Raw genomic sequence first — 13,830 nt, forward strand, 5'->3', positions numbered from 1 at the left:
CCCCTGCGCTTCCTGTGCTGTGGCCTGCTCTGCCCTGTAGTCTGCTCTGGCTTTTCTCTCTACCTGAAACATTCTTGTCCGCTGGAGAACTGCCCCATCTTCTTTAAGGCTGTCAAAATCTCACCTTCTTAATGACAACTCCATTGACCATTCTGTTTTGATACTGCAACCCCCACCTCTTTGCATATCCCAGTACTCCAGATCCTCCTTAACCTATCTGCTTTTTCTTCTTTCAAAAGCATTTTCACCTCCTAATATATTAAAATATGCTAATTTACTGTTTAGTGTCTGTCTTTCTCTCCTCAGGTAAAAGAAGGTTCCAAAATGGCAGAAACGTTCCCTAATAATATTGCTGCCACCTAGAATAATGCCTGAATAAGAGTTTAATAAGTATTGGTTGAATGAATTCATGTTTTTAAACTTACAATGTGCTTGCTCACAACTAGAGATATTGCAAAAATGCACTGATGGTTTTGTAATTTATGTAATAAACCAGTTAAAATGAAACTGTTTATAAATTAGTACTGTGATTTTTGCTTTCATATATAAGTTCTGATGTGGTTTGGGAGACAAAGCCCAGGAAGAAGGCAAGATGGAAGCCAATGAGCGTAAAGCACACTGAGAAGTTAGAGAAGGAATTTAAGGAATACACTGAATCTTCACCATCAGAAGACAAGATTATTGAGTTGGACACTAACATTCCGGTAATATTTTTAAGTACTGATATGAAGTTTTAATTTCTATCTGTTGTAATTAGATGAACCACGAGTTCGTTTTTAAGGAAAGACAAGTTTGCTTACAAAACAATGAATCTTATTATATTATTATATGTACTTTATATAGAATATTTTAAAGGAATAGTTCTCTATTAAGATTCAGACTTTTTTAAGTGCTAATGATCTAAGTTGTTTTGCTTTATTTTTAAAGTTATTTTTCTTATATTGCTTTATTTTTTGATAAATTTTAGTGAATTAAAAGTTAAGGAAAAAAAGTAAAAAAATTTTAGTTATATAAAAGTTATATAAAAAGTGATAAAATCAAGTTACCAGGGATATATGAATATTTTGTGAATATTGTATGAATATTTGTGAGTTGTATGTGTATGGGATATGAAGATCTCAATCAAAATCTTATCAAATATTTAGCCTGCTATTTAAATTAATATTATAAAAGGTTTTTGGTACAGATTTCTAACTTTAGTCAATTAATAAAGAGAAATTCTGTGGTTTTTTTTTGTGGGAGAGTGGGCATATTTTTCAGGTTCGCTTGACACCTAGTGGTACAAACATGAAAATTCTGCAGCCGCATGTAATAGCTATAAGGAGAAATTATCTTCCAGCATTAAAAGTAGAATATAGCACATCTGCACATCAGTCATCATTTAGAATTCAAATTTACAGAATACAGGTAAGTCTGAAAAGACTGAATTCAAATCATATTCTAAAGAAATATGGAAATAGAATAAATATATTCCCCATAGTCTGTTTTGTCTGTACTTCAATTTGTTGGACTAGAGTGTTTGATGCCTTCTACTTCTTAAATTTTGTTATTCTAGTCAGATGCTATAATTAACATATTAATATACTGTCCTGTTTGTTTTTTTAGATCCAAAACCAAATACATGGTGCTATATTTCCATTTGTGTTTTATCCCATTAAACCGCCCAAGTCGGTCACCTTGGATTCAGGTTTGTTTCTATTTTTAGATTGCCATAAAAATGGTTGTATTAGCTATTTGATTTATTTTACTATAAAAGTATGAAGTGAAACCATCCTCAAGTTTAGTTTCTATAGGATCATTGAAAAATTCAATGACTTGAAAAAAGACCAGGAAGTACTCAACTAACTTCAATAAAACTGAGTGAATATTGAAGAAAAGATTGATTTGAAATGTATATATAATTTTTAGAGATATTAATTTCTTTAAAAGATTACAAATTTGTAAATTCCTAATTTAAAAGCCACTGGAACCTTTGGATAAAGGGTTAAGACCGTGAAGTCTGTTTTCACAAAGCTGTCCTGGTGATTCTAATGTATACTTCTGGTTTAAAATCACTAATTTAAAGGTTCAGTTAAGCTAAAAGTGAATACAGATAATTAAAAAAAAAAAAAATCCTGCAGTCTGAAATTAAGATTGTGGTAGATCCTACAAATATCAGTAATTTTAATTCATGCTCATGATTTAATACATAATTTAAGTGCCCATTGTGATGTGTATTAAATTACAAGAAAATGCTTATCTTTTGTTTAAAGCATCATTAGATTAATCATATTTGTTAATCTTTACAGCACCAAAACCCTTTACAGATGTCAGTATCGTCATGAGATCTGCAGGACATTCACAGATATCACGTATTAAGTAAGTATCTTAATATGTTTATTTTGTGTGCATTTAAAGCACAATGTTTTGTTTAAATATGTGAGTTAATTGTACTCTTAAATAAATTTTAGTTGAGTCAAAGATTTAAGTGTAAAATGTTAAATTAGAAAGGTCATAGAAAAAATCAATTATTTCATAATCTTTAGAAGTCAGAAGGCTTCAAATGAATTATACATAGATATTAATAATAGTCATTTCTAAATTATGTGTATTTTATTACTTTATTTGTTTTCTCTGTTGTCTATCGTTACTGCATACTGTTTTATAAACAAGAAAGAAAATAGTATATTCAAATTCAGTCACCACCCATTTCAAAAAACAGAACATTGACAGAAGCATCCATCTATGTATCACTCCCGATTATTTCTTGTTTCCTCCACCCTATCACCAAGATAAATACTGTTTTTATTCCCTTTTAAAAATACTAGTTTATTATTTATGTGTAGCTGAACATTATGCTTCTTACTTTGCCAAAAGTTTGCTAATTAAATTTTTTTCAAACTGTAAATATATTCCTTGGGCTTGCTTTTTTAATTCAAATTTTTACTAAAATTAATTTATTTTGTTGTATATAGCTAGAGTTTATTTATTATCACTTGTATGTAATATTTCCTTGTGTGACTTTGTGCCAGTTTACTTATCAATTTTCTCTTTGTAGGCATTTTCACATTTTGAGTTTGTTTCTATTATGAACAGTGTTGCCATTATGTTTTTAATTCATTCATCTAGAAAGTCCTAACTGTGAATGTTTTGGTATTTGTCTTATACTTTTTCTTTTATAATTTTGTTAATTCAGTTAATCGATAATTTTTAAATGTTTTACCTTAAAATGTTTTACCTTGCTATTATAGGTATTTCAAAGTGTTGATCCAAGAAATGGATCTCAGGTTAGATCTTGGATTTGTCTATGCTGTATCAGAACTTATGACACCAGCTGAAGTAACTGAAAAAACAGAGGTGAGACTTAAAATAGTAGCGTTGACTGGATGAAGTCGGGAAAGAGGAGGACTTTAGGAAATAGTGATAGCATTATACATTCTTAAATGTATTAACATGTTTTTAAAAATTAAAAAAATTTTATTCTGCTACCATGGTTCTACATTGGTGAAAATCACATATTCAAATTATAGAAGTTGGAAGTGAGACAGCTAGCCTTTTGAAGATGAGGTAGCAAATAGGAGGAAAAGTTTTAAGTCAGTAAAAGAAGAAGAGGATAATCGGTCATGCTTACATCACTTGTTTCTTCCTATTTTATTTTCCTGTGTTACTTTTGTGTTAATTGATAATTTTTTTTTAATATGTAATTCTTTTATTATTCTGTAAAAGGTAACAAAATATACAGAATGAAACTTTCCCTTTTTTTAAACTAATGTTACAAACCCACATTATCGCTTACATATAAATACTATGCTCTATAATTTATAAATTTGGATATGACCAAGATATTTGATAAGAAAAGGGATAAGGAAAATAAATATAATATGTTCTTTATAACTGATAGAAAGATGATAAAAATACAATTGTTGGGTGGATAAGAGATGTTTTCTTTTTCAGCTGGTCTTTTAGAAAGGATTTTGAAGATAAACTATAGTTTATCTTTGAACAATGTGGGGATGATGGGCACCAACCCTGTTCTCAGTTAAAGATCTGTGTATAATGTATATTTGGCCCTCTGCATACATAGTTCCTCCATATCCAAGGGTCTGCATCCAAGGATTCACACAACCGAGGATCGTATAGTACTATAGTATTTAGTATAGGGTGGGGGAAAGGGAACGTGTATAAGTAGATCCTTGCACTTCAAATCTCTGTGGTTCAAGGGTCAATTGTACACAGATAAAGACAAGGAAATTACACCTTTTTTCCTTTTAATAACAGTTCATCGAGCTATAGTTCACATACTATACATTTTACCCAATTGTGTAGTTTAGTAGTTTTTAGTATATTCAGAATTATGCAACCATCATCACTGATTCCAGAATATTTTCTTCACCCCCAAAAGAAAAATGCCTTAGCCTTATGCAAACACTAATGTACTTTCTGTCTGTGGATTTTCTTATTCTAGATATTTAGTATAAATGGAATCATACACTATATAGTGTTTTTTGATGTGTTTCCTTTGACTTAACATAATGCTTTCAACATTCATCCATGTTGTAGCATGTGTCAGATTCCTTTCTATGGCCAAGTAATATTCTGCTGTATAGATACGCCACGTTTTGTTTATCCATTCACCAGTTAGTAGACATTACGGTTGTTTGTACAACCTGGCTATTATGACTAATGCTGCTGTGAGTATTTTTGTACAAGTTTTTATGTGGACATACGTTTTCAGTTCTCTTGGGTATTTACCTAAGAGTGAAATTTCTGGGAAGTTGGTAGCTCTGTTTAATAATTTCAGGACTTCTAGACAGTTGTCCATAGTTACCGCATCATTTTGTACTCGTCATCAGAATATACGAAGATTCTGATTTCAGCAGATCTCACTAACACTTAACTTATTGTCTGTCCTACTCACTACCCTAGTAGGTGTGAAGTAGTGTATGTCCCTATGGTTTTGATTTGTATTTATCTAATGAGTAATGATGTTGACCATCTTTTGACTTGTTAATTTGTTAATTGACTACTTGCATATCTGCTGTGGAGAAATGTCTGTTCAAATTTTTTGCCCCTTATTTAATGGGTTTGTTTTTTAATTGAATTGTAAAAGTTTTTATGTATTTTGAATGCAAGCCCCATCCATGTCTGATATATGATTTGCAAATATTTTCTCTAATTCTTTATGTTGTGTTTTACTTTCTATTCGTCTTTTGAAGCACAGAAGCTTTTGATGTACTGAAGTCCAAAATATTTTTTCTTTTGTTGCTAATGTATTTGGTGTCATTTGTAAGACTCCTTTGCCAAATCCAAAGTTAAAAGATTTAGCCCTGTGTTCTAAGCATTTTAAACTTTAAGTTCTTAAAATTAGGTGTTTCATTCATATTGAGTTAATTTTTGTATATGGTATAATTAAGAGTCTAATGTCAGTAAATTTTGAAATTGAGAAGTATGAATATTGGTATCTAGTTCTTTTTCAAGGTTGTTTTGGCTATTTTGGATCCCTTTTCAGTCCCATATGAAATTTAGAATCAGCTTGCCTTCTTCAGAGAAGTCATGTAGGGTTCTGATAGGGATTACACTGGAGGTACAGATCATCTTGGAAGAGGTACCATCTTAACGGTATTGTCTTCCAACCCTTGAACATGGGATGTTTTCCATTTATATAGATCTTCATTTTCTTTCAAGAGAGTTTTTATCATCTAAGTATATGTTTTATACTTCTTTTTGCTAAACTTGAGTATTTTATTCTTTTTATAGTATTGTGAACAAAATTGTTATCATAATCTCATTTTTGTTTTTTCCATTGTAAATGTATTGGCTTAATACTTGGGCAGATACATTCCTTAAGTTTTTAATATTTTATGTTCCTTTATAGGTTGAGCTTTTTCATAAAGACATAGAAGCTTTCCAAGAAGGATATAAAATAGTCTCATTAGAAGATTCATCACAAGTCAGTCTCTATGAATACTTTCATATATCTCCTATCAAGGTAGGGGGAAAATAAAAGTCATTTTTATTATCCTTAGTAATCTAGTTAATAGCAAATGGATTTGATCAGTGTAGGGGAATATAGCATTTCAATTCTGTTCTTTAATAGTATATAAATTCTGCAACTTCATCATTCAAATATAAGTAAATTAGAAAGGAATGATACTTTTTATTTTTTTTATACTCTTTTATCATGTGGAAGCTGCCTATAGTATGTGTTTATATGTTTACATTTTACCTAACATTGTGTTCATTTACTATCTAATTGAGGTGTTGACTGATAATTTTCAAACTTTTATATATGATATTAAAGTTTCAAATAATTTTATAAAATAACCTTAATTTAAAAACTGAAGATTGAATGGAACTAAAAGTAAGTTCTTAACATAAAATATCTATGAGTTGCATAATATCTGAAGAAAATTGTTGTATAACTGCGTACTCCATGGTGATCTTCCCTGTAGCTGAAAGAGGAAAGAATCTGCCTGCAATGCAGGAAACCGGGCTTTGATCTCTAGGCCAGAAGATCCTCTGGAGAAGGGAATGGTAATCCACTCCAGTATTCTTGCCCGGAGAAATCCCATGGAAAGAGGAGCCTGGTGGGCTGCAGTCCATGGGATCACAGAGTCAGACACAACTGAGCGACTTACACTGCATATACTGTATATATGTACACACACACACACACACACACACACACACACACATGCATATAATATAAAAATGTTTTTAACTAGCTTCACCATGCTTCCTTGGTGGCTCAGATGGTAAAGCATCTGCCTGCAATGCGGGAGACCCAGGCTTGATCCATGGTTTGGGAAGATCCCCTGGAGAAGGAAATGGCAACCCACTCCAGTATTCTTGCCTGGGAAATTCCATGGACAGAGGAGCCTTGTAGGCTATAGCCCATGGGGTCGCAGAGTCGGACATGACTGAGCTACTTTACTTTCTTTCACCATAATAACTTAATTCTAATAGTTGAAGCATTCAGCTTGGAGAAATTTTGGAGATAGTTGAGTTATTTACAACAACTTCAACTTCTAGATTGTTAGTGTTATTAAAATTTTATAAAGATTAATATTTTCCTAGGTTTACCAAAAGAATTGGATTGTATGTAAATGTATGTAAATAACATACATTACATTGTTGGATTTAAAATTTTTAAAGGGTTGTTTAGATTTTAAATTCCTTTAACATTCCGCTTATTAATTATATCGAAGTTAATATCTAGGTTATTTGAAATCTTATGTATGGTATAGTAAATTTAGAATGAGATTGAATTTTAAGAGTTATTATGAAGAAAGTGCTTTGAATATTTCTCTCTTTATCTCTTTAGTTGCATTTAAGTGTCTCACTGAGCTCAGGTGGTGAAGAGGCGGAAGACTCAGAGCAGCATGAAGGACGGATGGCAGTTCATTCTCTAAATCTGTTGCTGAAGAGTATTGGTGCCACTCTCACAGACGTACAGGACGTGGTTTTTAAGTATGTTTATAATTCACATCTATGAATTGACAAAAGGTCCATTTTTATATTTCCCGTAAAATTTTGTAAGTGAAAAAGTATGTGAACTACCTTGCAGATCATAGGCTAAATATAATTTAACATATTGCCTGATAACCCTTAACTATTAAACAACAGAGTAATTATGAAATAATTTCCTTAATATACAGGGACAGAGACTTCCCTGGTGGTCCAGTGGTTAAAACTCCCAAGCTCCTACTGTAGGGAGAGAGGGTTTGAATCCTGGCCCAGAGATTCTATACGCCACATGGCAGGGTCAAAAAAAGAAAAAAGGAAAGAGGCCATGCAAGTTTGTGTGTTATATAATGCCTATTTCACTTAGGCAAGGATCCCTAAGAAGATGTATATACTCATGTGATGTGTGGTGCTTTTAAAGCTGTTGCTTTAAGGCTTATGGTATCAAGACTCTTTAAAGCATATGTGACTAGGAGAAAATGAATACCATGATAGCAGAAATGAAGGAGTAGTAAGCATCAGTGAGTCCAAAGAGGTAACTGTAAATCTAGATAAAAGTTAGGAAATAGTCAAACATAGGTTTGCAGACATGAAAAACTGGATGAGATTTCTAATCTTGCTGCTGTCCTATCCTTAGCATGAAAGAAAGGAAGTGTCAGTCATTCAGTTATGTCCAACTCTTTGTGACCCCATGGACTGTAGCCTTAGCATAAAACTTCCCAATTAGTGGATCCAGGTATATACTGTGAACAGGTTATAAATAAAATGATGGTGAGGGCTCCCATGTGCCTCAGTGATAAAGAATCCCTCTGCCCAGGGAGGAGATGTGGGTTTGATCCCTGGGTGGGGAAGATCCTCTGGAGGAGGAAACGGCAACCTGCTAGTATTCTTGCCAGAAAAACCCCACGGACGAGGAGTCTGGGGGGCCATAGTCCATGGAGTTGCAAAGAGTCAGACATGACGGAGCGCACACACATGAACTTAGGGTGATTCTTCAGCTGGCAGCTAATCAGGGAAAACCGCAGCAATTGAATCCTGGCCATTCTTGAGCAACTTCTATTTATCTCAGTGAATCAAGCATTTTCTGTGTAGGCCAAAGTAGGACAGAATTGAGAAATGCAGTTCATGTTCATGAGTGAGACCCATGTGCATTTTTATGTGATTTTTGTTGTGTTTTTTTTTTAGGCTAGCATTTTTTGAACTCAACTATCAGTTCCATACAACAGCTGAACTACAGTCTGAAGTAATAAGACACTATTCAAAGCAGGTTTGTCTGAGATTATTTTACAAAAGTACAGACTGATATAAAATAGTGAAACCACATATGTAATATATAATTTAGATTTGGCAGTAAATGAATAGCCATTTTCAAAATTTTAGAACTTGGTTTTTCTCCTCAGGGTTGTGGAAAGAAATTAAGCTCAGCAACCTTTTCAGATTTTTACCTTTACTTTTCATCTTTGACAGAAATCTTCCTGGATCAGTGTGAACTAGTTATAAATCTTTAAATAATAATTAACTGAGTAACTCATCTCACTTACTTAAAAAAATAGATCAAGGGGAACTATTTATCAGTTAGTAACTGAACACAGGATATTTTTAATGGAATTAAGTTGTTTAGTCAAGCTAGATATATTATTTGTTGGACTTTTGTCCATCTCTAAGGAGTCCTCAACTGAAGGAGTCCTGTATTTTAGGGGATAACTTACAGAGCATTAGGATAACTGTTGTATGGTGGACAGATCACTGAGCATGACTTAAGAAATCTGGGTTTACACTGTGGAGAATAGTGTGGAGATTCCTTAAAAAACTGGAAATAGAACTGCCATATGACTCAGCAATCCCACTGCTGGGCATACATATCAAGAAAACCAGAATTGAACCCCAGTGTTCATTGCAGCTCTGTTTGCAATAGCAAGGACATGGAAGCAACCTAGATGCCCATCAGCAGATGAATGGATAAGAAAGTTGTGGTACATATACACAATGTAATATTACTCAGCTATAAAAAGGAACACATTTGAGTCAGTTCTAATGAGGTGGATGAAACTGGAGCCCATTATACAGAGTGAAGTAAGTCAGAAAGAAAAACACCAATACAGTATATTAAATGCATATATATGAAATTTAGATAGATGGTAACAATGACCCTTATGCAAGACAGCAAGAGACACAGATGTAAAGAACAGACTTTTGGACTCTGTGAGAGAAGGCGAGGGTGGGGTGATTTGAGAGAATAGCATTGAAACATGTGTATTACCATATGTGAAATAGATTACCAGTCCAGGTTTGATGCATGAAACAGGGCATTCAAAGCCAGTGCACTGGGACAACCCAGAGGGATGGGATGAGGAGGGAGGGGGGTTTGGAACAGGGGGACAGATGTACACCCGTGGCTGATTCATGTCAATATATGGCAAAACTGCTACAATAATGTAAAGTAATTAGCCTCCAATTAAAATAAATTTTTTTTTTAAAAAAGAAAGAAATCTGGGTTTGGATCTCAGTTTTACTGTTTATATGACTCAGCATCATTTGACCTGTGTGCTTCTGTAGTCTATAAAATAGTGGCAGTAATAACAACTGTCACACATAGTTGTAAAAGTGAAAGTATTTTGAATATTCTAAAACTTTATGTAAATAGATCATATTATTTCTCATATTCTAATACCAAATTGCTTTTTTAAACTAAGACTAGTGATGAATAAGGTGATATGGGATAGTTTGAAATTGCTGGTGAGAATGTTAGCCTGAAAAAAAACTAGATATGTGTACTAAATGTAAGGAAGAAAATATTATCTCTGATTATCTGATTTGACTAATGTTTATATTTCGTTTTTAGGCCATTAAACAGATGTATGTACTCATTCTTGGACTTGATGTTTTGGGAAATCCTTTTGGCTTGATAAGAGAATTTTCTGAAGGTGTAGAAGCATTTTTTTATGAACCTTACCAGGTAACATAGTTAATCTTGTACAATATATCACACTAATTCTTTTGAATAAATAAGTTGCTATATATAAAACAGATGATCAGCAAAGTCCTACTGTATATATCACAGGGAACTATATTCAATATTCTGTAAAAAACCATAATGGGAAGAGTATGAAGAAGTGTGTACACACACACACACACAAGTATGTATGACTGAATCACTTTAGTGTATACTGGTAACCAATACAACATTGTAAATGAACTGTACTTCAATTAAAAATAGTGAGAATAACACACCCCAATTGTTAACTTGAGTTGTAGGTGTAAATAGATTTTTGGAAACAACAAAAGGACATTATTTTGAAGCAATGTTAAGAGGTTTTGCAAAATCTTGGAAGAAATGTTTACCTTTTCCTTCAAAACTTAAGACTTTACTAAGAAATACCAAATTTTAAGTGGTCTGTTGGAATATTAAAAGTGGATAAAGTTTATACTATAGTAGAATCAAGATTCCCATGGACATGCAGTCTTGCATGAAAATAGTACTGAAAACAGTAGTGTGGGACAGTAAAAATAACCATGTAAGCTGACAGTGTGCGAAGCAGTCTTGATATTCAGTGGCAGAAATTATGATTGATCTATGTCCCTTAAAAATTCCTGTTAAAACATTCAAAACACTCCCACTTTGACTTTTAAACAACCATAGAGGATAATGAAAAATAAAATACATTTGATATTTATTTTGTACACTGTAATCTAAAATATTAGAAATACTAAAAATTAAAGTGTTTTTATTTCTTTTTCTGAAAAATTTTCAAGAGTAGTTTGTGGTTACCTTCTCATATATAGCTTATAATCCATGTAAGCATCTTTTGTACACTTTGGTGAATAGTCATATTCCTTTCTAAGTTTGGATCAACTTCCAGCACTTTTATCTTTGTACTTAGAAAGTCATGAGATATCTGAGAATTCTGTTCATGTGACGTTTTCTTCTGATGTCACTTTCTCTGGGATGTCTTTATTCCTTTTGTCACTACTACCTTCCTTGTATATTTAAACTTTAAAAGTAACAGTAACTTTATTTACTGTGATTCTATTTTGACCCTTTAGGGAGCCATCCAGGGTCCTGAAGAGTTTGTGGAAGGAATGGCATTAGGACTGAAAGCACTCGTTGGTGGAGCTGTTGGTAAGAAACAGGATGCCCACCAAGGATCGTTACGCTAGAAAGTAAGAATATGTTTGGTTTTTACTAAAGATGTTATAATTTTTCCAGGTGGACTAGCTGGTGCTGCCTCCAAAATCACCAGTGCTATGGCTAAAGGGGTGGCAGCTATGACTATGGATGAAGACTACCAACAGAAGAGAAGAGAAGCCATGAATAAGCAACCAGCTGGTCTTAGAGAAGGCATCACTCGTGGAGGAAAAGGCTTAGTTTCTGTAAGAAGTTTTTCATAGTTGTGAACATCTGAGGAATATCTTTTAAAGCTACATTCCATGAGAAAGGAAATAGAAAACTTGCATTCACTCAAATGTTATTTGGATGTTAGAGGAGCAGTGAGTTGTAATATATTAAAAAAATGTCAGTAGCCTTTAAAATACTCTGTTTAAATAAAATATGTAGGAAATACATTAATTCTTGTGGTATCTAGAAAGCAGAATTCTGTATTTCTTTTGTAAGCCTGAGTTACTTCTTCAAAGTATCACGTCAAATTATTGTAAATTTTCATCTGTGCTTTTCCTCTAGGGTTTTGTAAGTGGCATAACAGGAATTGTTACAAAACCAATCAAAGGTAAGTATAATAATTCTTTTGGGTTGATATGTATATTTCATGAGTTGATTCCATTTTCATTCTTAATCCAGTTGTCAAAAACTCTGTCTTTTTTCTTTCTAGGAGCTCAGAAAGAAGGAGCAACTGGTTTCTTTAAAGGTGTTGGGAAAGGTTTAGTTGGAGCAGTGACAAGGCCAACTGGAGGCATCATAGACATGGCTAGCAGTACATTTCAGGGAATAAAAAGGTAAATTCTCCTGATGTGAAACGCTTCAACCAAGAGAAATGAGGTAAATCTGTTTGACCCGAGGCACTTAACTATGAACCGAATAATAACAGCAAGTTGCATATGATCTTCCTAATTGCTTTTGATACTTTATTCTGTTGCATCATTTCAGCTTCAGTTCTGCTTTATTCATCATTCATTCCCAGCAGCCTTTGGAGGAAAGGTTTGGCAAATTCAGCTTTTTACTTACTTTGATTGAAATACTTTACAATAATGTAATTCTATACATTAGTTATAAAATTAGCAAATGTAGGACTCTTAATTCCTTTTCTGAGAAATAAAGAATGACTTTTTATATTCCTCATTCAAACTCAGCTTGTGTTCATACCTTCCTTTATGATTTCATTTGCTGTGAACTATTACATCTTTTCTGTTTCTCTTCACTTGTGCAAATAATTTTAAAATATGTTCTTTTTTCCTCCAAATTAAATTTATTATAAGACTAGAATTTAGTAGTTACATTATTGCTGCCTCTATTCTAGAAGTTTGTAACATATAAAACAATTGATTAAATTCATGCTAATGAATTTAACTTAGAAACCTAACTTACAAAGTTGGTGGGTGAATATCTCCCTGATCTTTTTTCCTTTGTATTATCTCTCACTTCCTGTTCTATAGGAATAATCATTGTCATTAAATGAGCTGCTTCTTTTAAGTCACTATTTCATACTGTTCCCATGATGCAGTGTTTACTGTTTTAGTTTAAAGTTAAGATTAGAAAAAAGCCTCAATTTCTTTTGCCTGTAACTTTGGTTTCACAAATATAATTATTGAGTCATAGTCATCAGATAAACTCAAAAGTCAATAAAAATAAGGAATTCTCCATGGTAATCAGAGAAGAAAAAAAAATAAAAGGAATCCAAATTGGAAAAGAAGTAAGACTGTCATTGTTTGCAGATGACATGATACTATACATGGAAAATCCTAAAGATGCTATCAGAAAACTGCTGGAGCTCATCAGTGAATTTGGTAATATTGCAGGCTATAAAATTAATACACAGACATCTCTTGCATTCATATACACTAACAACAAAAGATCAGAAAGGGAAATCAAGGAAATAGTCCCATTTATCAGTACATCAAAAAGAATAAAATGTCTAGGAATAAACCTACCTGAGGAAGCAAAAGACCTATACTTTGAAAACTATAAGACACTGATGAAAGAAATCAAAGACCACACAAAGAGATGGAAAGATATACCAAGTTCTTGGATTGGAAAAATCAATATTTTCAAAGTAACTATACTGCTCAAGGCAATCTTCAGATTCAGTGAAATCCCTATGAAACTAATGTCATTTTTCACAGAATTAGACCAGAAAAAATTTATAATTTGTGTGGAAGCACAAAAGACCATGAATAGCCAAAGCAATCCTGAGCAAGAAAGACAGCTAGAGGAGT

The 13,830-nt window shown here is 32.8% G+C and overlaps 1 protein-coding gene across 3 annotated transcripts in view; it reads left to right on the forward strand.

The window, feature by feature from the left end:
- Positions 1 to 13,830, forward strand: part of VPS13A (vacuolar protein sorting 13 homolog A) — a 268,740-nt gene that overhangs the window by 217,987 nt on the left and 36,923 nt on the right. For all 3 annotated transcript variants that reach the window (XM_043890712.1, XM_043890713.1, XM_043890714.1), the window contains exons 55-67: positions 551 to 704; positions 1,243 to 1,407; positions 1,606 to 1,687; positions 2,289 to 2,358; positions 3,231 to 3,336; positions 5,855 to 5,968; positions 7,304 to 7,449; positions 8,629 to 8,710; positions 10,286 to 10,399; positions 11,488 to 11,563; positions 11,651 to 11,814; positions 12,122 to 12,167; positions 12,270 to 12,393. In XM_043890712.1, coding sequence (XP_043746647.1) covers positions 551 to 704; positions 1,243 to 1,407; positions 1,606 to 1,687; positions 2,289 to 2,358; positions 3,231 to 3,336; positions 5,855 to 5,968; positions 7,304 to 7,449; positions 8,629 to 8,710; positions 10,286 to 10,399; positions 11,488 to 11,563; positions 11,651 to 11,814; positions 12,122 to 12,167; positions 12,270 to 12,393 — 1,443 coding nt within the window. The remainder of the gene's footprint in view (positions 1 to 550; positions 705 to 1,242; positions 1,408 to 1,605; positions 1,688 to 2,288; positions 2,359 to 3,230; positions 3,337 to 5,854; positions 5,969 to 7,303; positions 7,450 to 8,628; positions 8,711 to 10,285; positions 10,400 to 11,487; positions 11,564 to 11,650; positions 11,815 to 12,121; positions 12,168 to 12,269; positions 12,394 to 13,830) is intronic.

The sequence above is a fragment of the Cervus elaphus genome, chromosome 29 (assembly GCF_910594005.1).
Source record: "Cervus elaphus chromosome 29, mCerEla1.1, whole genome shotgun sequence".
Classification (NCBI taxonomy): domain Eukaryota; kingdom Metazoa; phylum Chordata; class Mammalia; order Artiodactyla; family Cervidae; genus Cervus; species Cervus elaphus.